The sequence below is a fragment of the Ruditapes philippinarum genome, unplaced genomic scaffold (assembly GCF_026571515.1).
Source record: "Ruditapes philippinarum isolate M1 unplaced genomic scaffold, ASM2657151v2 ctg186_1_1_1_1, whole genome shotgun sequence".
Classification (NCBI taxonomy): domain Eukaryota; kingdom Metazoa; phylum Mollusca; class Bivalvia; order Venerida; family Veneridae; genus Ruditapes; species Ruditapes philippinarum.
In genome coordinates this window covers 33,551-60,282 of record NW_026860931.1, presented here as the reverse complement: position 1 = coordinate 60,282, position 26,732 = coordinate 33,551, and the positions used below count along the sequence as shown (strand labels likewise).

The following is a 26,732-nucleotide window of genomic DNA, read 5'->3' as shown; positions in this document are numbered from 1 at the left end:
AATTTTCTGCCCAGTATAGTTGTATTAATTTTACAATGTGGTTACTACAAATCAATTTGTCAAATATCAATTTGCGATCTTCTTGGTTGTTTAGAATTACATGTAAATGGTTTTTTTGCTTTTATTAAGTACATAAAAATTTGAAGTGACACAGTGAGCTTTGTTAACGTTTATTTAACCGATTGTCCAATATAATAAGATAATTCACTCCTTGTGAGTAGGTATACAAACATAGGCAGCTTAACATGTAAGCATTAAGTCGAGACGAGACAGTATGTGTGAAATACCGAATACATACTTGTCAGTATGAAAATTGTAAACAAATGTATACCTGTGAAAACAATACAAAAAACGAGAAAAAAAATTAATAAAATTAGATTACTGCCAGAATCCCTAAATTTGCCATACACCTAAAAAACCTGATATACGGTATGTGATTTTTTTTCCATGTTATTCACTACACACTTTGTAAACAAAATAAATACATGTGTATTTATAAAATTTATTATGCATATTGTGTGACATGTAAAGTTTCATTGTTAACTGTGAGAGACAGTGTATATATGAATGGTCAGTGTGCAGATATCATTAATTCAATGACTTCATTAACACGATTTAACAATGTACCAGTGATTTGTTTCAATAAAAAATATTTAATAGAGAATTTTGTCATGTTTCACATGTTGAACTGGTTGTGGGATTTCAATGAGGCTACACAGGAATGATCAGTAGTTGTGCATATCTCCCACACGTTCTGCTTGGTTGCACAAAATAGCTGTCAGAGCTAAAAATAGAAAAATCTAGGTTGAACTGAATGTAGCTATACAGGTGTGATCAGTATCATCCCGGCACATTCAGTGTCATCGTCACTGCACAAAATGGCCGCCAGAGCTTTAAATATAAAAATCTTGTCTGGCATACACAAGTCAAACTGCAAGTGGGATTTTGATGAGACTTCACAGGAGTGATCAGTACAATCCCTAGTTGTGTGTTGCCGGCATGTTCCACTTTTCTGCACAAAATGGCAGTCAGAGCTATAAATAGAGAAATCTTGTCAGGCTTTCAAAGGTCAAACTGCTGGTGGGATTTTGACCAAAATTCACAGGAGTGATTAGTACCATACCTTGTTCTGGGAGACATATGTTTTTGTGACAAAAACCCCTTCTACTTAAATACATGGAATGTTATGCAAAGTGCACTGTTGTTTTAACTTATTGAGTTCATTGACACTAAAATACTCTGCTAAATTTATGAAATAGACCTGTCCTGTATTAATTTGTAGAATTTCTACATCAGAATAATAAAATGTAACAACAAACATGAGAGGGCCTTGTCAGACTCCATGGTTTATAACATCCTGTAAATAATGTAAACATAAATATAAGAAGTATATAACTGCATGTCTTAAATATTCAAAGTCCATACTACATACAGTCGTGTAGTTACTGGTATATCCTAGTATTTATCTACAAGGTAGGGCTTGTAGAGTATCAAATCAGTTCAAGTAGACTAAAGATTCAGTGGTTTATTTATATGAAGGCACAATCATTATATGAATGAAGATTGTAAACAGAGATCCGGTATAAAATTAAAATTTTAAAGTGGATTGATATAAAGCGTTGAACTTGAAAGATGGGTTTTTCTGATAAGATTTTAAATACATTTTTTTAAGTGTTTGATCTTTCATTAAAGCGTAAAGTGTGGTCTCCCTTTTCTTACAGCTTTTTTAGCTCACCTGTCACAAAGGGACAGGGTGAGCTTTTGTGATCGCTTTTCGTCCGGCGTCCATCCGTCGTCCGTCCATCTGTAAACTTTTACTTTAAATGACATCTCATAAACCACGAAGCAAATTTCATCGAAACTTCACAGGAATCTTCCTTTGATGGTCACCTTTAAAAATTGTTCAAAGAATTTAATTCCATGCAGAACTCTGGTTGCCATGGCACCGAAAGAAAAAACTTTAAATATCTTCTTTTAAAAAACCCAAAGAGCTAGAGCTTAGATATTTGGCATGAAACATCTTCTAGAGAGTGTCTACCAAGTTTGTTCAAATAAAAGCCCTGGGGTCAAAATTGGCCCCGCCCCAGGGGGTCATTGATTTTCCCTATATGCATATAGTAAAAACTTAAAAAATCTTCTTTTAAAGAACCCAAAGAGCTAGAGCTAAGCTATTAAGCATGAAACATCTTCTAATGAGTGTCTACCAAGTTTGTTCAAATAAAAGCCCTGGGGTCAAAATTGGCCCCGCCCCAGGGGGTCATTGATTTTCCCTATATGCATATAGTGAAAACTTAAAAAAATCTCCTTTTAAAGAACCCAAATAGCTATAGTTTAGATATTAAGCCTGAATTAAACATCTTCTAGTGAGTGTCTACCAAGTTTGTTCAAATAAAAGCCCTGGGGTCAAAATTGGCCCCGCCCCGGGGGTCATTGATTTTCGTTATATGTGTATAGTAAAAACTTAAAAATCTTCTTTTAAAAAACCCAATGAGCTGGAGGTTAGATGTTTAGCATGAATTATCTTCTTGTGGGTGTCTACTAAGTTTGTTCAAATAAAAGCCCTTGTGTTAAAATTGGCCCTGCCATCATGGCCCTCTTGTCTTGTTTCATTACAGAGACAACAGTAGCTCTAAATCATGCAAGATCAACTGAATTATCATTCTATTCCTTTTCTAGTTTTCCAAATTGATATTGATTTTAGCTCTGAATTTTGTGGATGTCTCTAAATTGTAAATAACACCATCTTTATATTCTAATCATCCTGGTGCTTTCGTGGTTGGTAAATGAGTTTAAACCTGATTAAGTTAGAGCTTATTTGTACCAGTCTTGTTTCCTGGAACTGGTACTGGTGTCATGAGGAAACATGGTCCTGACCCCACTTGAGCTCGAATCTGTTGACTAGCAGACGCCACAAACCACTAGACTCCTCATGTGATGTAGGCAAGCCTGCAAAATGTCCAATTTCACCATATAAATGATAAAAAAGTGCCGGAACATGAAAATTATAGTAAAAAAATAAACTGACATTAACTTATATTTCTCATTTTAATATAATGCCAACCAGTTTCATAGAAAGTGTTAGATGTCATCAATTTCTGTAATATAGCTTTTGATAACCTAGCTGTCAGTATAATAGAATTTATAAAATCTTGCAAATTTGCCCTGATGATCATAAGAGAAACCGGTTGGCAAATTATTAAATAAGTTAACTCATGGACTGTGTTTTTTGTTTTATATATATATATATATACAGTAAACTTCACTTACAGCGAACACGGTTATAGCGAACTTCCGGTTATAAGGAACAATTTATTTTGGCCCGAATTTTGCCCTTCTTTTTTCAATATAAAAATATACGGCTATAGCGAACACGGTTATAAGGAATTATCGCTTATAAGGAACTCATTTCTTAGTCCCAATTTACTTAAAAGTGCAGAAAAACACACGTTTATAACGAACTCCAAAATATCGGCTATTTGTAAATATATCCCGCATTTTCAACTTTCGTTATTATTTCGCGGAATGTGTATGTACTTTAATATATCTATGAAAATGAATTTGTATAGAGGTATCTAATAGTTTTCTATTTAGGGTATTTTGAGCACGAGTTCTTGTCACAAAGATAAAACGGTTATTCCTTTTATTATATTATTTCTTTTCTTTTATAGTTTTGCTAGAGTAAAATAAATATGATAAATTATAATCGGTTACAACATAATCACGCATGCTTGCAAACATAATCAATAGAAAACTACAAAGTATGCTTGATTGACTATGTATTTCATTTCTATATATTTCATTTGTAAAAGTCACCCTTAAAATATAATAGATATTTAATATAAAAGGAAGAAAAAATCGAAAATCTTGTTTATTCTTATTTATGGAAAGATAACGAAAAGCACTGAGTTAAGAAACAAAATATGATTTTTATGAGAAATTGAGAAAGGGAGTAAAACTAAAACTGAAATTGTACGCTTTCGAGCATTGTGTCTAAAAAGAAATAAATGACTAATTATTCTTAATCAAATGCTCTTCAAAATGGCGGACGATGTATTACAATCAGTTCGTTATATGTAAATCTGTTCGCTATAAAAACTCCTTATACAAGGAACTAATTCGCTATATGCTTACAAGGAACTCCGGATATAAGGAACAGATTTTCAATGTCCCACTGAGTTCGTTATAAGCGGAGTTTACTGTATATATATATATATATATATATATATATATATATATATATATATATATATATAATATATATATTCTGTATACATCTGACAATTATTAAACATATTTATCACATAAACTGTGGCGCAGGAGTGTAATAAAGCCATTTAATAAAAACGATATTACACTAGTGTAATAACACTTTGACGTGACGTCATTTGCGCTATATAGAAACAAAGCGTTAAAGCGTGCTAATATTAGCGTTACACTATAGGCGCGTCATTGAAAAATTACTCATTTTAACAGTTTACGGTTCATATTTTATATATGTGATAAACAGAATATTATATTCGTGTAGATTCAATACTAAATTTATTGAACTCGTTGAATAAACAATATTATGCTCGCCTATGATTTTATTCAACTCGTTCAATAAATTTAGTATTAAACTACACTCATTCAATATCCTCTATAAATGTTTATTTTATTAGGAAGCCGATACTAATACTAGGTTATCAACTTAACATCAATACAACATTTTTAGCTAAATTGGTTTTTGAAGGTTAAATGACGGTTTAAATCAAGGTTATCTGAAATAAAATAGATATTTAAGTTTTTACCTTCTTTTTTTGGAGTGATATTTAACAGTGTTTAACTTGTTCAAATAGGTGTAATTTTCCCAAGTCAGCTTGAATAAAAAAAGTTTAATATTTTATGCAGCCCTTAGTCTATCAACATGAAACATGCTGTAAAGGTTTAGAGAATTTGTGCTGATTACTGGACATAATACCTGTTTACAAATTTATTTATTTGTTAAAAACATTTAATATATATATGTACTGTATTTTAATCAAAATATTGTTGACGGCTTGACCTTTATAAGAGGTCATTAAAATTACAATCTGTGAGATGATTTCTTTAAATAGTTCATTGGAATATAAAATTAATAGACCTTGTCTTGACTTACACAATAATTAAAAATTAGAAGATGGGAAATAATCAAGTTTTTATTTTTACATTCACCAAGGTAGTTGCTCATCCTACTCCTAGGGTTTACTGGTCCAATCCCTTGTATAAAAGGATGATAATTTGTGTTTTCTTCTGTAACATACAGACTTACACAATAAATTTTCTCAAATCCTTTTGTTTAAATTAAAAAAAGGTTTCTAATTAATAGAATTTGAATTAAAAAGGTGTCAATAGAATACATATTTCCAAACATCAGGGAGGGTCATATGCTTAGAGTAGGACCAACAAGATGTTGTAGAAAAGATGTTATATGCATATTGTAAACAGTATCTGTAGAAGCAATCACTTATAATCATAATAGCTTTCCCAAAACCAATGGGTCATGTTGGTGTAAATTATAATTTTTATTCTTAAATTTATTAAATTATTTTATGCTTATTTAAATTTTTGGACAATAGTCAGTTGGACATGCATCAGTCCATATAGAAAGTTACCATATTTATGACTGTATATACATATTAATAGAGATTTGACAAATTGTTAAAGGAAGTTAAATTTCAAAATACAGGAAATTTAAAACCTCATAAAGACCTATATCAATATCACCATTTTGTTCATCAGAGCCAATTGATGCAAGTCAGTAATTTCCATTATCATTACGCACTTGTATATCAATTCAGTTTGGAGTTGATTTCTTTACCATATAATGTATATGCTATTTATGGGTATGACATCTTTTTGTCACTAAAGTACAATGTTCTGAAAAAAAAAATTAATTGAATTTGGCTTTTTCATACTTTTGCCTTTAAGTGATCTTTGGGTTGATTTCTGAAGACATGCTTCACATAGCCTAGCTATTTCAGTCAATAAACATAATTATTCTTTCCTTAAAATGTTTCTCTGAAACCTAAAGATAAACTTCCAGGAGTTGAACTTCTAGGAAATATCAAATTTCTTGTAAACAACACCCCTTTTGATTAAACCCATTCTGGATATTAACCTGTCTCATTGTATATGTAGGTACATTATATCACTATAGCTGAATTTTCTACATGAAGGGAGTTTGTGGACATTGTCAATCCTGAGCCTGCAGAATTTCCTCAATGGACGTTGAGCTTTGAATCAGGAAAAGTTCATTTTCAATAACAAAAAACAAATATTGTGATATCAACAGTATAAACAATGGGATTTTACATGCAGGCTTGGTCCTATACTAGTGACAAAGGCTAGTTTCTTTTGGCTGTGGCTTACATCACAAAAATATTATTTTATTATTCATGTACTATTATGATTTGCTAGCAGGTACAGAGGCTCTGCAGTAAAACTATGACAACAGAAAATGTAGGACTATACTACCTCAGCTAAAATGACTTGACAAGACAAAGCTTCCATGTAATTGAACCAGTTACTTTGCTTAATTTCAGTATTATGAGGCTAAAATCCCTTCAACTACTTATGTACTATTCTAAATTTACTGTGCGGGGCAAGTCCATTATATAAATTCAGCCGAGTACATTGGTCTGATCAATCTTTTACATGATGCTTTTAACTGGTGGACAACTTTATAAGTTGAACATTATAAAGTAATCAACAAGACATTCCTTTCGCTGCATCAGTGTGGTCATATAACAACCATGGTAGGTGACGTCATTCTATAGTTTTTCTTCCATTCAGAGATCACTAAAGGTGATTAATAACCCCACCAGCAACTTTGACCTTTTTGAAAAAAAAGTGATCTGAATAACTAACTGTGTACAAAGAATTATTTCAATTAATTGCAATCCAAACATCAACTTGCTTTATACTAAATTTGAGTATAATATCTCATTTCTAACTCTAGTTCTATTTTAAGTAATAGTGACCCTTGACCCCAGAGGGTCCAAATACCATCGCAACAAGGGTGTCCTCATAAGGTTGCTAAATGCCAAGTTTGATTACAATATCTCATTTTCAACTAATGTTATCTTCTGGAAACATTTTTTTCATTTCTAGTAACGGTGACCTTGACCACAGGGGATCCAAACGCAATCCCAACCAGGGTCTTCATATAGGCTTGCCATTTACATCATCTCTTATTCCTAACTCTAGTTATTGTCCATAAACCATTTTTCTTTCTTTTAGTAACAGTGACCTTGACCCCAGGATCTTTATATAAGCTTGCTATAGACCAAGGTTGATTTTTAGCCAGCCAGCATAGTTCAATCAGTAAGAGCGCAAGACTTACATAATCTCAAAATTGTGGGTTCGATTCCTGGGCTGGCCAACTAAAAATATTAATCAGTCTTTTGGATGAGACTTTAAATCGAGGTCCCGTTTAGGAGTGCTTAAACACTTGGCACGCTGAAGAACCAGCACTTAGCACGCTAAAGAACCAGGGAAAGCTTCTGGAATTGGGGCATCTTTCTGTATGTGTTTCTTGCACTATCCTCCAAGCGCGGAGGAAGGTAGTCTTGTACTGGTGTAACTCTCCAGGAACAATGGTTAGGAAACTACTCGCCTATATGACTGAAATACTGTTGGGAAAAGGCGTAAAATGAAACGAACAAACAAAAATCTAAAATGATTAATACTCTTCTGGAGGACTCACCCATATGGGCAACTGGTGGCAAGTATAAATAAACTCAAATACAAACTCAAGTTTGATTACAATATCTCATTCCTCACTCTAATTATTGTCCAGAAACCATTTTTCTTTTTTTTAGTAACAGTGACCTTAATGTTCACCCCAGGTACAAATGCAATACCAACCTGGGTTTCCACATAAGGTTGCTATATACCAAGTTTGATTACAATACATCATTTTTTATTCAGTTAATACTGTAGGCATAAAAAAAGATTTTTTTTTGTGAATTTGAAATATATATTGGAGTGAGAAATTATCTACAAAATATTGCAATTGTCTTACTTCTTAAAGTGACATAATTATTTCATTTTCACAGATCCTCTCTATATTCAGGATTTTATATGCCCCTTGGTATGGCTGCACTGTACACTATCTTAAGTTATACAAATGAAATGGGTTTTCTTTAATGGATATGAAAATAAAAACTAACACATCACAATTGCTTAAGTATTTTATTTTTTCATTTCAATTATTTTGGCAGTATCACACTGCAATATATATGAGTAACTTTTTCTCAACAACAACTTAACAAAATAGTATAGAAAATGAAACTTTTATAAAAACTATAGCAATATGAAACACTAAACACTTAAAAATACAAATAAAAATAATGATGAAATATTTACAAGATAAATTGTGTATGTTTACCTAAGCACATTTCTTATAGTAAATAAATTCAAATAAACAACAAAAAACTTTAAAAATCATATCAGTGATGTAGCTATGTAAAATAGTTAAATAAACGTAAATCAGTATTTTTGACATTAAAGATATTTAAATAACAAATACCTTTAATTGCTTATTACCTGCAATATTTTGGAAGTCCTTATAAAAATTTTTTGTCTATTAAACTTCAAGTATTCATAATTCATCCCAATCCAAAATTTTTCATACATATTTTATTTTTTGTCACTAAATTACCTCCCTTTTCTTTAAAATAATTTATAATTACAGACTTTCAAAGTGGAGGTAATTTTTCCTTTCCAAATACAGGAGACAAACTTCTTTTTCATCTTTTGTCTGATTTAATAACAAACTTCTTTCCTTGCCAAAGTATTTTGTATAGATATAATTATACTTCCAAACAATATTTAAGTAACCCGTTTTAATATTTTTATACCAGTTAGACATAATTAGACAACTAAAATTCTTTGTGAAATAAAATTAAACAAACAAACAAACAAACATTGCTACAATAACACTGTAAACTGGCACACATCAACAGACAAATCACTTTGTTACATTACACTACATAACTTTAATTTTGGACCCTTCACAAACAATATAAAACATTAAATGCAATCTGCTGCCTTTTTTAGTGTAATACCATGTTAACTATATCATATGTAAAGTTGTATTTACTACATTTGTATATTAAATGTAAACTATATTTACTATATTAAGTCACAGAAATTGATAGTAAAACAACTCAATGCAATGTCTAGAAAGATGCATTTTTTCCCCAAAACAGATTCTGAACATTTGGAGAGATGGCCTGTTGTCTGCTTCTTAACTCAGAATTTGTGAATTTGAACTCTTCTTTGGTCATGTTTTTAGTTCTGGTCCTCATATGGCACCTGTTCTAGTTAATTATAGGAAGCAGTGTGTAATTAATGCAATATGAGGAAACTTGTCACACCATTGACCTCATATACAATGTATATACAAATGATTGCTGTAACTAAATTATTCTTGAATGATTTTACTGCTTGGGGGATACTGAAATAAAACTTTGGTACATTTAAACTAGAGCCACTACATAGCAAGGGGTAAGTGCAACTTTTTATTATTTCTCAGAGGGAGAATATTGTAGTGTAGAGTACTCCTAGTACTTTCTTTCAAATTTCCTGTTTGACCTTGTCTGTTGTTCCAAAAGTAATTATCATAATTAATTTGAGTTAAATTGAAAACTTCTCATTTAAATTACATAATTTACATCACTATTCAGATTGTAATTAATTAATTAGAATCAATCATTGTGTTGCCTCTACAGAGCAGTGGGGACATATAGGAATAACTTCTATGTTGTCTGTCTGTATGTCTGTCCATTAAAACAACATGTCTGGACTACTCCTCACAATCTACCAGTACACTGATGAGTGGTCATAATCAATTTCGTCTACTTGAAGGTCTTGTCCAAAGGATTGATGTGTCCAAGTATGAAGACAATCCATTAAAAAGAAGAAAATAAATAATGGCCAATGTTAAAGTTTCTGGACAGCCACATCAACAACAACCTCACTGCAGCAATATTTGAAAAAGTTAAGCTAAAAATGCCCATAGAATCCATTTTGTTATAAATGATATAAAATAACGCTGATGGACATTTGATGAAATTTGGCAGTTTTGTTAAACATATGAGGGGGGATGACTATACAATGACCATATATCTGCTTGAATGTCAGAGTAAACATGTAACCATTTTGTTAGTGATTTTATTGTGGATTTTATAAAAATAACTTATTAAAACTGGAAGTGGAAGTCCTAGTTTTATATTATTCTTAACTCTTATATATCATGTGTAATGTACATCATGGCTATCACAAATATGATTTGAGATTTCATAAATATCAATAAAGATATATGTAGTCACATGACAGTGAGCATTAAGCAGTTAAGTCCAATAATTATTTAACATAATGATTAATGATTGATAATAATTAACATGATAATACAAATAGAATAAACATATCACAACAAATTCCTGCTGAAACTAGAAGTAATTATTTTTGAAGGTTTTACACTTGGCATCAAGTTCCCTTAAGATAAAACAGATAAAACAATCAATCTTACATATCCTAAACTGAAATAACCACAAAAATTTGCATATTTACATGATTCTGATAGAAATTAAATACAAAAAAATACTCAAACAGTACCTATAAGTTACTTTTAGCTGATGAACATTAAGCGTAAAACATTTCAGTAAGTTGTTACTTCTATTTTCTAACAAAAACCTTGCTGAAGAATATAAAGTTGAATCAAACATATAACACAATATTGGTCTTCGTCATTTTTACATTCTTTAAGTTTCCAAAAGTATGTAATTTAATGTTTTTTCTTGATATTTTATTTTGCTAACAGGTAAACAGTAACCTCATTTATTTAAAGACAGTGTTTTCTCCAAAAACATGTTAATATAATTAATAGACTCTCAAAGCATAGGTCCAATATCAAAACTATTACCTAATATGATTGGAAATCATGTATTGTTCAATATATATCAATGTGTTAGCTTGTATCATTTATAGATTAATGATGGAATGACATGGACATATTCACAATTATATGTAAGGTTTAAGTTTGATATAAGGTATAGCCTTCCTTCTCATCTCGATAGCATCACTGGACACTATATTGCCACCTTTTAATGACTTTCTCAAGGTTGTCAATGTCCAGCCAAGATAATCTTTTACACAAAATCACTGGGTCAAGAGCCAACTTGGCAGATTTGGGGTTTATCAGTTATTTACTGTTATCTACTTTCATCAATACATACATTGTACATGCATTTACACAGTTTTCTTCTTTTTCAAGGATCTCCCTTCTTCTCTTTTGGATTTACATTTGGCATTTCTGATAATTTCTGGAATAAAATTCACCATGTCATGTAATATATATATTTAGAGTTATATAGTTAATTGAGATATACATGTAATATATACAAATATATATTTGTTATTACAAAAGACGATAGATATGTATAACAAAAATGTTTTGCTTGCTGAGAAAAATTTACAAACTACATTGACATACATCTCTTTGGTTCTTTTTACTGTCAACAATACTTATGAAATTTATACCCCTATTATATTTTTATATTAATAATAGCATGTCTTTTGTGTGTGATATGTAGTGCTAAGAACATAATAATGTTGCATAATCTACAAAGCCATTATCCTTCATGTTTAATCAAATTATTCAGTAAAATATGAATAAAAAAATATTTTCAGATTGTAATGCCAAGACAGATTTTCTTTAACCAATATGTTGTTGTGATAGTATAGTTTGAAGTGATTCAACCTTAACCACTAGCTTGCCACATAAATGACTTGTTTTACACCTAAAACAATTGTAAGGTTAAATCAACAATTATTCATCTGCTAAGTTAAAGTATACCTACAGATACAAAAAATTGACAGTGGTTTTTATGTAATATCCACCAAGTCTTTGATTTTTAGATTATTTGAGATATCTGTCATTTCCTCACTGTCACAAGTACTCGTAAGCATTTTTAAAATTGGAGATTCCGTTTCATCTGAATATTCAAAACTTTCATCACTGTCCTCACAGTACCTATTTGAAATTTCCTCATGTTTTCTATCATTCACATAAGGTTTAACATTGTCATCATTATTGCTTTCGTCTTCAGTTGTAACAGGAGAGTCAGCTTTGGGTTCAATTACAGAAACTTCCTTGCCCAAACAATGTTCTTCATGTTTTGTATCCATGTTTTTATGAACAGAATTTTGGTCAACAGATGACTTGTTGCCTTCTGAGCATTCCTCTAAGTTTAGAGTGCGTGCCAAGGTAGCAGAACGTTTCTCTGAAGATGTTTGCACATCTACGACACCTTCTTTGCCATCGATAGCTTCAAAGATAGAATTATTCTCTGATGGTATATGAGAGGCTTTAACACATGAATGAGACTTGAGAGCTTTGAGAAGAGAATTTTTCTCCGCCACAAGGGCCTCCATCTTTCGTTGGAGATCGCTATGGACAACCTCCTCTTTATGGAGATCCTAAGAGCAAAAGAAAGACTCCAGTAAGTCAGTGTATAGATTAATAAAAAAGTAGGACAAGTGCTTTTGTAGTAGCATACCAATTTTGAAAATTTCTATTTTTTTTTAGTCAACTCTTATTTTCATTGTCCCATCCACCAACAAACATACATTATATAAAATTTAAAATCATTTATGTAAGTAAATAAATTGTTTATGTAAAATATGGTTTATTTATATAAACAATTATTTCTTAGCTCTCTTTCTATATCAGGCAAAACAACAACAACAAAGTCCTCATTATAAATCAATGATTTCAGAGGATTTTTTTAAATACTTGAACATGCCTTTATTAATACCTGAGAATTTATGTGTTTTGCAGATTTGTAGGTATTCTACTACCAAATACTTGTTCAATCTTTTCAGTCTGAAGTTTAATGTTAAATCTAAAGATAAGTTACATAAACAGATAAAATATCAAGGCAAGAATGACTCGGTATTAATTTCTACACGTGTAACATTTAGGAACTTTAACAGAATTCCATACAAGAAGTTAATCACACTGATTATACTTTGATACTAACTTATACAGACACACACAGACAGTGTTCAAAACATTTTCAACCAGGAATTCAACATGCATGATCCAGAAAAAAAAATAGCAGTGAAAAAAAAAATGACATTCACAGCATCCTTGTATTATGAAATTCATTTAATGCACTGAATTTGGATGGTCAGAGCAAAATCTATGGTTGGTAGTCATTGACACTGATGATATCCTAGAATACTAAAAAAGAGGGAAACAATCTGACACAAAAAGCTACATGAAAATAACATGCATTGTTTTGAGGATGGGGTAATGAAATGACACCATTCATATGTTATGAAATGATACAATGGTTTGTAAATGCTTAACACTAAATATAAAGACATCAAATGCTTCTGCTAGTTAAATTCTTTCTCTTCAGATCCTACTATCTTACAGACCCTGTCTCTTAAAATAACCTCAACTTTAGAAAAGGGCATGATTTTAAAACTACTATAATTCAAAAACTGGCTTTTACTTCAATACTGGTAAATTAAAATATTCATCAATTGAGAAAACTGGTAAATTTCATTAACAAATAACTTGAAAGTTACAATTAAATGTTGACTATCATATTTTGCATTGAGCAAAAACAATAATATCTATAAGTCAAAAATGATTACAATGATGATGATTAGAAACATTAAAATGACATAATGTTCTTGCAAGAAATGACGATTGTGATCATTCTAGTGATGATGCTGGCATATAAAGTGATGAGGGTTGTTCATGTTGATGATGATGGTGATTCTTATGGTGATGCTGGTATATAACATGATGATGATGATGATATAGTTCTTGATGATGAGAACCAAAGAGATGTATTGCTATCACACAAGTTTCAATACAAACAAGTTAAATTGTCATACAATATTACATGTACTGAAAAGTCTTCAATAATAGTCTATACTGAATTAGTTTATATAACCAAATAATTTCATTTAAACATGCCACTTAAATGACTGTACATGTTTACATGTATCACATATTTGTATGTTGAATATATAGGGTGTCATAAAATATATAAAATTTTGAACTTCACTTTAAAAAAAAAACATTCATGATCTGATCGGAGTATTAAGAATGTAGTTTCAGTTCAAAATATAACATGCAAGTCTTACACAAGTTTATGGACCTTCAAAATCACATAAAATGTCCAGAGATTAAAGCAATAAAATGACATAAATCAAGAATGTTTCACACCAAATCACCATTTTCACATGATATTCTGCATCACTTTAAAACTGTGGTTCAAATGTTTGAACAAAATATGTCATTCAGGAAAGAGAAAACTGTGCAATTTGCACTGCTTCAATTTGTTTTGAAATAAGAGAACAAGCTAAGAAAATATAAATTGGTATTGGTTTATGTGTGCCACAATTCAATTCCATATCTTATGTCATCTGGAAAGTGGAAAGGTCACCCTGAATATTGTTAAATGTTTGACATTCTACAAAAACAAGCAATATCTAAATGGATCACTTAATAACATATCTGCATAAAAATTAATTCAATGTGAATAACCCTATTGTATTCAAAATATCATTGTTATCTTTCACCAGTAAAAGTTTGTTATATATATTAATTTAAGCACTCTACAATTACTAAACAAAACAAGAGTTTACAGACAGGGGTTTTGAGAATTTGTAAAACAAGGGCCATGCAAGTAAAGGGAATAATTCATTGAAAACTCAAACTAGAGTTACAGATCTTTGTCACCAACAATTATCATCATGAAGACATGCTTGACATTTAAAGTTAATGTCTTCAAGGCTTTGTGATATATATATATAAATGTAACCAACGCTTCTGTTAACACAAAGTCAAGAAGGATAGCCCCACTATCCTTTACTTTTTTTTAGCATAAAACAACTAAATGCAAACACTTCTTGCATCATATACTCAATTGGTAAAATAAACAGCCCTATTGTTGAAAAGTGTTACCAGTATAAATGTAAATCATTTGAAGTGATTTGGTGTAAATGACTGGCAATGTGATACATGTAAGTAGCATGTCTTCTACAGTATAGTTGAGTGAGTGACTATATTACATATATACAACATACAGTAATACTGCAGTGGTACAGCCACACACCTGCTATCTTCAATATGAAGAGTGGAATTTAACTATCTAGTCCACATAAGATCATATCAACATGAAACTACAATACTACAGTATAATGCTACAGAATAAGGTACAATTTGACAGCTTGCATTTGTGCAAGTGATTCATGCAGTAAATATAGCAAAATATTATAAAAATAAATTATAAGAAAAATACAAATTTGGATTTTCATGCTTCTTTCATTTTATTGAAATCTTTTATGCATTCAAACTAGGGTAGTCACAGTTAGAGAAATGCTAACCGTTTAAACGGAGACCAGAGAACCGTGTTAAACGTTTAACCGACCATACTAATAAAATCCTTTGTACTCAAAATGATTACAATATGGACTGACCATTTTCCAATCAGGTAGAACCATAATCGATCAGGGAAAAAATACGTTATTTAGTACAACTGAAATACAAATTGTCATATCTTGTTATAAGAATCTAATGTAATGTTTAGAATCAATTTAAAACTTTTTTCTCCTCTTTGCAGGTTTTTAGCTAAAAACCAACCATACCCGTTTAATTGGATAAACGTGACACCCCTAATTCAAACTGCAACCAATCTTAATAGTGTCTAAAAATGGATTAATAACTTGCTCAAATCTTGTCATATAATTAGTACTAAAGAAACATTATAATTAAATAATGAAGAACAAACTGTAGACTGGAAAAATGTAAGATAAAGTTAATTTATTCATACCTCTAGCAGACTGTCTACCAAATCCTTCTTCCTCATACGACTCCTCTGTGCTGCCTGTCGGTTACATTCCCTACGGTAATTCAACTTTAACTTCTCTGATTCTGTCATCTGTAGTATGATATATGTATATTCATTATGTAATGTGTGATATATACATGTATATTCATTAGGCAATGTTTAATATGTATATTCATTAGGCAATGTGTAATATGTACATGTATATTCATAAGGCAATGTTTAATATGTACATGTATATTCATTAAGCAATGTGCAATATGTACATGTATATTCATTAGGCAATGTGCAATATGTACATGTATATTCATTAGGCAATGTGCAATATGTACATGTATATTCATTAGGCAATGTGTATGTAATACATGTATGTACATGTATGTTCATTAGGCAATGTGTAATATGTACATGTATATTCATTAGGCAATGTTTAATATGTACATGTATATTCATTAAGCAATGTGCAATATGTACATGTATATTCAATAGGCAATGTGCAATATGTACATGTATATTCATTAGGCAATGTGCAATATGTACATGTATATTCATTAGGCAATGTGTAATTTGTACATGTATATTCATTAGGCAATGTGTATGTAATACATGTATGTTGTATGTTCATTAGGCAATGTGTGATATGTACATGTATATTCATTAGGCAATGTGTATGTAATACATGTATGTACATGTATGTTCATTAGACAATGTGTGATATGTACATGCATATTCATTAGGCAATGTGCATGTAATACATGTATGTACATGTATGTTCATTAGGCAATGTGTGATATGTACATGTATATTCATTAGGCAATGTGGGACGTGTATATTGTATATTTATGTATTTATTAGTCAATGTGGAATGTGTACATTGTATATTTATGTATTTATTAGTCAATGTGGAACGTGTATATTGTATATTTATGTATTCATTAGTCAATGTGGAACGTGTATATTGTATATTTATGTATTTATTAGTCAATGTGGAACGTGTATATTGTATATTTATGTATTTATTAGGCAATGTGGAACGTGTATATTGTATATTTATGTATTTATTAGGCAATGTGGAACGTGTATATTGTATATTTATGTATTTATTAGGCAATGTGGGACGTGTATATTGTATATTTATTAGGCAATGTGGAACGTGTATATTGTATATTTATGTATTTATTAGGCAATGTGGAATGTGTATATTGTATATTTATGTATTTATTAGGCAATGTGGAATGTGTACATTGTATGTGGGACATGTATATTCATTAGGCAATGTGTGATATATGTATATTAATCAGTCATGTACCAACAATCATGTTATTGTCAACACAATCATGATATTGTCAACAAGCTATTACTTGATCAATACATATTTGTTGGTCTACAATTATGTCCATTATTTGGTAAACTTGATACTGTAGTGCAAAATGGGCTGAAAATTCATCACTTTTTTGTCAAACTTAACTAATAAATTTTAGAAATATTCAGAAGTCATAATAAGATTATTTCCATTGCATATTCATTCATGATTGTCAAGTTAATAATGTCTAAAACTCGTGAATGGGCAGAACTGAATTACAATAAATAAATACTCCAACAAAGTTTAGAATACAAACTTAAAACTTTTGAGCAGTAGCATTGACTTGCCTATGCTACCAGTTGAGAGCTAGGCTAGTAAGGACAGCCTGAAAATTCTGGCAGTTTTACCAAACTAAATACTGCTGGAGGCTTATTCTATTTTAATATTGGCATCCCTGAAAATACTTCTACTAATTGTTCCAAATTTAAAGGACAAAATCATAACATGAATTATTAAGGATTATGTAATGGTAAATACATATCGTTTTAAAGTCTTGAACTATAGAAAGGATCATACTTCAGTAGGCTCTGGAGGTTTGAATTCCACCTTGAGCTCATCAAGTCCTTGTGATCTTCTACGTGCATAGATTTTCATGCGTAATTCTTGACGAAGTGCGTCCAGACTTGCAGCTGATTGAGAAGATCCTGATGGAGTAGATGGGGAAGAAAGAGAATCACTTTGATCACTACTTGACATAGGAGACAACTTATCAGATGCTTTGTGAACAAATGGCATAAACAACTTAGACTGTACTCCTGGTGAGTTGTCCGCAGTTTGTGATGCAGACAAATTGACAGCTTTTGGTTTCTCAGATTTTTTTGTTGAAAGGTCCAACGAAGTAGGTGGTATTTGTTTGGATTCCTTAGATATGTGTCCAAAACCATTACTAGGCCCTGCTTTAGTGAAATCTGAAATAATATTTCATAGTGAGGGAATAAAGTTTTGAACAAGCAATTATCATAGTATTGCAAGCAATCCATAAGTCCCCTACCGGTAAGAGCCCAAGCAACATTCTGAAGGGCCATTGGCCATTCACTTAGGTTCATATTTTAAGTAAATTTGTAGAAAAAGTTCTTTAAAAGTGATCACAGGAAACAGTTTTTATGTACAGACAGACGGACTGAAGGACACTCTAAAGTTATTTTTTAAACATCCCTGTTATCAAAATATAACATTTTTAAAATCCTATCATGATTGAAGAAGTTGGATTAAAAATTACCAATTTCTCAAAAAAAAGTCTAAGTTCAAAAGGGGCATAATTCTGGAAATAGTCTTGCTAGAGTATTGAACACTCACAAATGTTGAGTGATAATAAGAAACATTTTATATGGTTAAACTTGATACTGTAGTTTGAAGTAGAAATACATTCAGAAAAAGATTGTCAGTTGGGCAGAACTGATAAATAAAAAAAAGAATACAAACTTAATGTTTTTTAAGGACAGCCTGAAAATTATGGCATTTTACCAAACTAATACTGCTGGGAGGCTTATTCTATTTTAATATTGGCATCCCTGAAAATACTTCTACTAATTGTTCCAAATTTAAAGGACAAAATCATAACATGAATTATTAAGGATTATGTAATGGTAAATACATATCGTTTTAAGTCTTGAACTATAGAAAGGATCATACTTCAGTAGGCTCTGGAGGTTTGAATTCCACCTTGAGCTCATCAAGTCCTTGTGATCTTCTACGTGCATAGATTTTCATGCGTAATTCTTGACGAAGTGCGTCCAGACTTGCAGCTTGATTGAGAAGATCCTGATGGAGTAGATGGGGAAGAAAGAGAATCACTTTGATCACTACTTGACATAGGAGACAACTTATCAGATGCTTTGTGAACAAATGGCATAAACAACTTAGACTGTACTCCTGGTGAGTTGTCCGCAGTTTGTGATGCAGACAAATTGATAGCTTTTGGTTTCTCAGATTTTTTTGTTGAAAGGTCCAACGAAGTAGGTGGTATTTGTTTGGATTCCTTAGATATGTGTCCCAAAACCATTACTAGGCCCTGCTTTAGTGAAATCTGAAATAATATTTCATAGTGAGGGAATAAAGTTTTGAATTATACTTTAGTTTACAATGATAATGCTTACTTTGTGTTATGTTCAGATAATTTTTTTTTTTTAAATAAACAAACAAATCAGTCTTTCACTTTCTTTCTTTCTTATTTTTTTAATTTATTTCTTTGTTTGTGTTTTACTTCGCAGGTTAAATGGTGACTTTACATGTTTACTGGTGGAGGAAGACCTCAGTTGTCCATCTGAATTATTTTCAGACACAAATAGGCACTTGAGTAGAACCACTGAAGTTTCGTTGGCTAGCTGGAAAACTTCCTCATATGATAAAATCCAAACTCTCTGACAGAATTTGAACTCATAGCAGTGAGGGCCAAGTAGTTTAAAATCAACAACCTTAACATGTAACAACAGACAACCCATGTACCTTTCTTAAAACATGTATATAAATAAATTACATTTATGTAGACATGAGAATGTAAAATGTAGATTTTACTGTTATTAATATTATTTAAAAATAAGAAATAAAATATGAGTAGTTCTTACAAGAACCTACCTAAAGGAGATTCAATTGAGGGTCTTTTCTGTTCTAAAAGTACCTTGTTGCTTTGCAACATCTTGTACACAGCACCTGCTGACCTTCCATGTTCCATCATATGAAGATGAAGATCAGTTTTGTTGTAGAGTACACGACTACAGAGGTTACACTGAAGCATAGGCACTAGGGGTGGTTGCTGTAGAGGAACACTTTCTGATCTTTTCATCTCAGAATAACCTGACTTAAGAACATCTGTTGGCAAAGACTTTGAACTTTCTGGCCTCGAAATAACTGAGTTACTCTCCAATGACAATTGTCTTGTACTCTCTTTTGTCAATGGTACTGGCATGTCTGCTGAAAAAGTTCTTGTTGTATCTGATCTTTTGCTTTTATTTGGAGTCAATCTTGCTAAATCCGTGGAAAGAGACCTCGAGTGCAATGACCTTGAATGCACAGAAGTATGTTCCTGAGAAAATTTCTTCACTGATAAGTCTTGGGGTACATCATTCTCTGCATTTTGTACATTTTTCACTAAAGTTTTATTTGATTGTACAAAAGTTCTGTGTGAATTTGTACTTTCAGACAAATTAGTTTTGGTAGATTGAGCAGAAGTATTGTGGGAAGATCCAGGTATGTTTGTGGGTACCTGAGCTTTCATCAACAGTGACAAACGCTCTTGAATAGCAGGATAGTGCATTTTCATCTGTGACATTTCCTGATGTAATAGATCTTTTGATAAATGTGGATCATTTACATGTGACTGAGGACTACATGTGAAATGGGGTGATCTTCCTAACATATTCTGTATGACAGGCGACAAGTGATCAGCTGATTGTTGAGGGGTTCCCATTGATGTGTGTGGACTTCTTGGTGATGACTGTGAAATGAATGGTGATAACTGTTGATTTATTGCTGATGAAAGTGGAATAATTGGAGATGAATGTTGTCCATCTGCAACTGAATGAGGGATGTTTGAATTATGATGTGCATTCCAAACAGATGATGGAGGAACTGCAGACACAGAATGTGGACCATTTATAGATACATTTGGTTTTCCCACTGTTAAAGCATTAAATGTTTTTTCTTGCCAGGTACTTTCTACTCGTTGCCGCCGCTTCCGTTCAGCTTCAGCAGAAACTTCCAGGACAACTGTGGGAATCTTTGGCTCAACTGTTGAAATTGGTATACTTTGGACCACTGACGGCAAATTTTGTCGATTATGGGTAGCAAAAGATGTAAATGGTAGGGATTCAGGTTTATTGTGGGAATTCTTTTTATCATGATCAAAATTCAAATGATCTGAATGCTGTTCCATTTTATTTTTATCATTAATTAAATGTTCTGTATGATCACTCTGTCTTGTGAAGTTTGATTTATGCTGTGATGTTCTTAGATCTGAGAGAGTAGTACTTTCTGATTGGGTACTTGAAGGTACTTTATTTTTATCATAACAAGAGGTAAATGGAAAGGCAACATGATATACATTCATATCTGCTGAAGAGGGACTAGCTGATTTCTGCATCGCACCTCTTTTCAAATTTGCCAAAATTTCAATTGTCTCAAGTTCTTTTTGTTTTTCTTCCATTTCTTTTCTTTTCACCTCCTGTTCTTTTTCAGCATTAATAATGTCACTACACACTGCACTAAGCAAATTTAATGTCATATTTCCACTAGTGACAGATAAGTCCTGAGGAATTGATGGTTTTCTTGGTGATTGTGGTGGGGACCAGTCATTATCAGAAAAGTCTGAATTATACCTAGAATGAACTTCTCCTTCTGAATACAGGTAAGTCCTGGCATCTGAATCAGAATCGTTTCCATCGTGCTTAATTACCGTGACATTATTATCTGAATCTTTTTCTATCATATTTATCAGTTCTAATCTTAAAGGAGGAATATGACCATCCGGATGCATAACCCCGCCCTCAATTTTTGCAAGGTTATTATTTTCTATATCACTTTCTCGCTCTTCAATAACTTCAGCCTCATCAAGTCTTTTGTCAAAGAAACTTCCATCCAGGTTTGGAGGTCCACCTTGATGAAGACGCATATGTTGATCAAACGTGTTTCTCCGATGAAACGTTCTCCCACATGGCACACATTTCATACGATTTTCCTGACAACTGGTTTTCAAGTGCCGTAACAGACTGCAGCTTTGAGTGAATCTATGTCTGCAAATGTGACACTCGTACAAGTGTGTCTCCACAGTATTATGCACTACCATATGAGATTTTAATAACATTACATTTGGGAACACTTCTTTACAAACCCTACACGACGTCTGATAAACACGTGTTTTCCGTGACCTTTTCTGGACAACCTGGTGCCCTTCGACGGCTACCATGTCTGAGTCACTACAAGTAGACTCTGTCCGTCTTTTTCGATTTTCTCTTATTTCTAATGACTTGAGAGACTCAACCTTCCCAAGCTTATTATCATTTTCAATGTTTTTAATTACTTTAGTTTTGTCTGAAAACCTTTCCCCAATATCACTATTTGTTTCATGTGTTATCAATGGTGGGCTTAGATTCCAGGTACTGGCATGTGTTACATTTGGTATGCCAGCACTTACTGGAGATAAAACTGGGGGTAAACCAAGATCTTCTGTTTTAATGCCCACAGATAAATCCAGAGGATCAAATTTATTCCCTGTTTTCAACAACATTGGTTCATTATTTGATGTTTCATTACATTTCTGTGCCTGGAACTTCTGCATTCTTTCTTGCCTTAGCATTGTGTATGTGTCCAACATTTTCATTTCAAAGTTTATGTCTGCTACTTGTTGTTTAATGCTTGGTATTGATTTTTCATGAATGACCTTATGTCGCATCAAACTACTTCTATGTATAAATGATTTTTTACAAGTTTCACAGACATGAGGTCTGGGTAACCTATGTGTTGAAATATGTTTTTCAAGTGTTATATGACGGAAAAATGACTTACCACACACATGACAAAGAAAACAATTGTCTTTATGAATGAGGGCATGCATTCTTAATTTCTGTCGAGTAGTATATGTGTTATCACAAGCATGACATAAGTATCGTTTAATGTTATCATCACCAATTATCACTTTTATTGGTGGATCATCATACTGGTCTTCGTTAAAAGCTTTCAGATTTTCAATATCACAACTGACCCTCTTTAAAGAAGCTGCAGAAATTTTGCTTTCCTTATTTAGAAGTTGTTCCCCTGAACTAAATCTTCTAAACTGAGATTCTGTGTCAGTGTTCAGTGTGTGAGATTTTTCTTTATCTGAACTAAGGCCTCTTGAGCTTTGGGGTGCCGCCTCCGCCATAAAGTCCCTAAAAGCTTTACGGTACAATTTAGTTTGGATCATTTTTTCACTATGAACACGCATGTGGGAATTCAAACTTTTTTGAAACTTAAAAACTTTCTTACAAATATCACAAGTTACATTTGTTTTATTTAAGAAGCCCATTGCTTTCATTTGATAGTCCTTCGCTTTCTTCAATGACTGTAACATTGGGTTTCTTTTATGCACTGCCATATGCAACACTAAATAATGTTCCGAATGAAAACTTCTTGAGCATATCTCGCACTTTACTTTTTTCCCTTTCTTTTTTCCTTTCCTGTGTCGGATATGCTTTGGTGTAATAAGGCCTACTGTTTCAGTACCATTAGTTTTGTTCTGAGCAAGTACATTTAGAAGCAGTTCACTTCCTTCGCCTTTTTCATTAAGTTTGGGTTTCTTAGATAACTCGGATTTGTTTTCCTCACTTTCACATAACTTTTGTTTGATGACTCCAAGAATAGCTTCAACATCTCTATTAATGTCATTTATACCATCTTTGATAGATTTATCTTCTAACTTTTTATCTTCTGATTGTTTCATACCATCTCTTATTTCTTTAAACTTTTCAAATATATTTCCACTTACATGTTCAATTTTATTCATATCTGATTTCTCATAATTCTTTTCTTTCAACAAATCATCTTTCGAACTACCGTCCTCAATAGAATTAACGTAATCTGCCTTAATGTTTTCCCACTTCTCTAATTCCTTGTTATACTCAACTCTGTCATGATCAAAGTTTGAATCCTGCTTATCCTGCTTTAAGTTTGAATCAAACTTGCCTTTCTTAAATGACCATTCTGAATTATTTGCATTTTCATTATCTGCACACAAAGTCTTATTTAAATCATCAATTTCTTTCTTGCAGTCACCATCTTCATTATTTTCAAAACAATTTTCATTTTTAACCTCTATTTCTATGGCTGCTACTTTATTTTCACTTTCTATATTTGCATCATTTGTCATTTCAGTATCTGTGCCATTTTCTTTCATGTCTACCTCATACATATTTCTTTTACCAACCACTTTCAATTCACCAGTAGTAAAATCAAGTTCAACTTCATCATCTGATTCAAACACAGGAAAGGGATTTTGTTTTTCGATACTTTCTTCCCTCTGAATATCATCAAGCACTTCTTGTTTAATGGCTTCTTTCTCTCCCATGTCAACATTAACTTCATCATAATTACTGTCTTTAATAATGTAATTATATGTGCGATCTACATCTTCAGACTTAATGAAATAATCTGTATCCTCCTGGACCTTTGATTGTTCGTTGTTTTCTGTCACTTTCTTATCAATATTAGTATTTATTTTTTCAGGGCTGTTACTTCTTTCTTCTGTTAATTTATTTTCAAACTCAGCCTTTGAATGTTTGATTATTTCAACAGTTTCTTCAGTAACAGTCTTTATATGTTTCTGGTTTTCAAATTCTGTTTTGTTCTTCATCAAATCTGCCTTTAATTTTTCAAGTATCATGCTAGGATCTTTTTCAAACATATCAAGAATTTGTTTATTTTTATGCCTCTCATATCGTTTTCTGTCCAATTTTCCTTCATCACCATCATGAACTTTTATTTCAACAGTGGCATTTACAACTTCTTCATCATCATCATCTAACACTATAACTGAGCTACTGTCAGAAGGTGGTTTTGCTGTATTTACGTCAGAAACAACTCTTGAAGTAGGAAGCTGTAGAAGCTTTTTATCATGAAGCTGTTTTAACTGGTCTGTTGATATCTGAGAAACTGGTCCAGTTTCACGAGCATGTTTTCTAAGGTGTTTGTGAAGAAGAAAAATCGCCATGAATGTTTTAGAACAAGCAGTACATTTGAATGGTTTCTCACCACTATGTTTCCTCTGGTGAACAACTAAATGGTGGCGATGTAAGAAACGCCGAGAACAAATTGTACATGCATATTGTCTCTCTTCTGCTGTTTTATGTACTGTAGTGTGAAGCTTTAATGCAGCTTTAGTTTTGAATGTTTTTACACACTGATTGCAAGAGAATCCGGCCAGAACCTCTGTCGGTACCACATTAATATTCCCAACATTATTCAAACCCTTCGGCGGTTGGATTAAATAACGTTCAACCCTGTTTGCATCTTTTAATATTTCAGGAGAATATTTTATAGAGTCTACATTTCCAATCTTTCCAGAGTTCAATTGTCTACTGATCTGAATGTTGTGTCCAGAGGAGTAATTTGACTGGCTAACTAAGAAACCTTGGCTACTTGTACTAGGTATAGAATGACTGGCATCTGTCACACTAACTGATGCATCACTCACAGTTTGACTTTTGGTGTTAACTGAGGAGTTATGTGGCTGTGGTGTTGTTATAGCAATAGGTTTGTGCATTCCCTGAATTACTGCCCCTGGTGTCATGTGGGGCACAGTGATTCCCAGTGGTCGTGAGGATAATGAGGAGAATGGTTTAATTGTCCTTCCATAGTCTGTCACTGGCATACCTAAATAGTTGAAATATAAAATGAAACACAATTAAGAACTATATAAATAGAATGGCAGTTAAACTTTTCTAAGATTGACAAAAATGTTCAATGATCAATTAGTTGATTTCTGTTTTTTTTTACGTTTTTAACTTTATATGGCTTGGTTTTTAAATCTCATCAATACTATGAAGGTCTTCTACCAATGGAAGAAGATCTGCAGTGCCATTCATTATTTCAAGTATCAGCAGGCACCTACTAGAACGGCTGCCTTTCAATTAACTGGCTGACTAGTGAAAGAATTATAAGTGCCTGTTGGTATAGGCCCATAGCACTGACTGGCAAGGCATTTCAAGTCAGCAAACCTTAACCATACTCTCAGCCACAGAATACTCTTGTCTTTTAATTGCAAATATTAATTATATTTATGTTTCCAGTGCAAAATGTCTTGAAAACATATAGATACATGAATAATCCAGATTTTCCTTTCAAAACCACAACATATGACAGACGATATTAATTTAAATTACCTGCAGTGGAAAAAATCATTGCCCTTTGGTCTAACATAACTGCTGTTGACTGGCCAATCCTTTCAAATATTGGATTTAACCCAGCATTTGGTTGGCTTGAATTCAGTGCAGCTTGTAACAAGCTGTATGGTTGGCCAGCCGGAGACTTAGAATGTCTGGTAGCAGGAGGTGTTTGTATGGGTTGTTGTGATTGGTTGACTGAATGTGTCTGAGGATATGATTGGCTCATAGGACGTTCTGGTCTTTTGACACATGGTTTGCTCAAATCCAATGCCTCTTCCTGCGACTTCATCATGAAATAAATAAAATATTTTATACACATGACATTCATTTACATTTAAATCTAGGCATTCAAGGCTACCAATATTCTTGCAAATGCCAATGTCGCCTAAAACTTTATTCAATTAATTGTATAATGATAGAAAATCTCCTTTCTCTTTATAAATCTTAATTTTACTTCATATGCTTTCCCATTATGTGAGCCGTAATGTGTGCATTTTTAACAAAAAATCTTAAATCAGTTAAGCTGAACCAAATTGGGAGTGTAGAAATGCAAACTTTCTGGTTTGTCAAGATGTTTTCAAGTTAAGCCTTCTTAAATTTGACCTCTTATGACAGAAAAGAGAT

General features: G+C 32.2%; 1 protein-coding gene across 9 annotated transcripts in view; it reads right to left on the bottom strand.

Annotated features, from left to right (window-relative positions):
* Positions 1–8,197: 8,197 nt before the first annotated feature.
* LOC132713949 (uncharacterized) overlaps positions 8,198–26,732 on the bottom strand; it is a 33,284-nt gene continuing 14,749 nt past the window's right edge. For 3 of the 9 annotated variants that reach the window (XM_060696652.1, XM_060696654.1, XM_060696655.1), the window contains exons 3-7: positions 26,106–26,391; positions 19,831–25,596; positions 17,773–18,164; positions 15,879–15,986; positions 8,198–12,501 (exon numbers count right to left, since the gene is read on the bottom strand). In XM_060696652.1, coding sequence (XP_060552635.1) covers positions 11,908–12,501; positions 15,879–15,986; positions 17,773–18,164; positions 19,831–25,596; positions 26,106–26,391 — 7,146 coding nt within the window. In that variant the 3' untranslated portion in view covers positions 8,198–11,907. The other 6 variants (XM_060696653.1, XM_060696657.1, XM_060696658.1 and 3 more) reach the window with 6 other exon arrangements.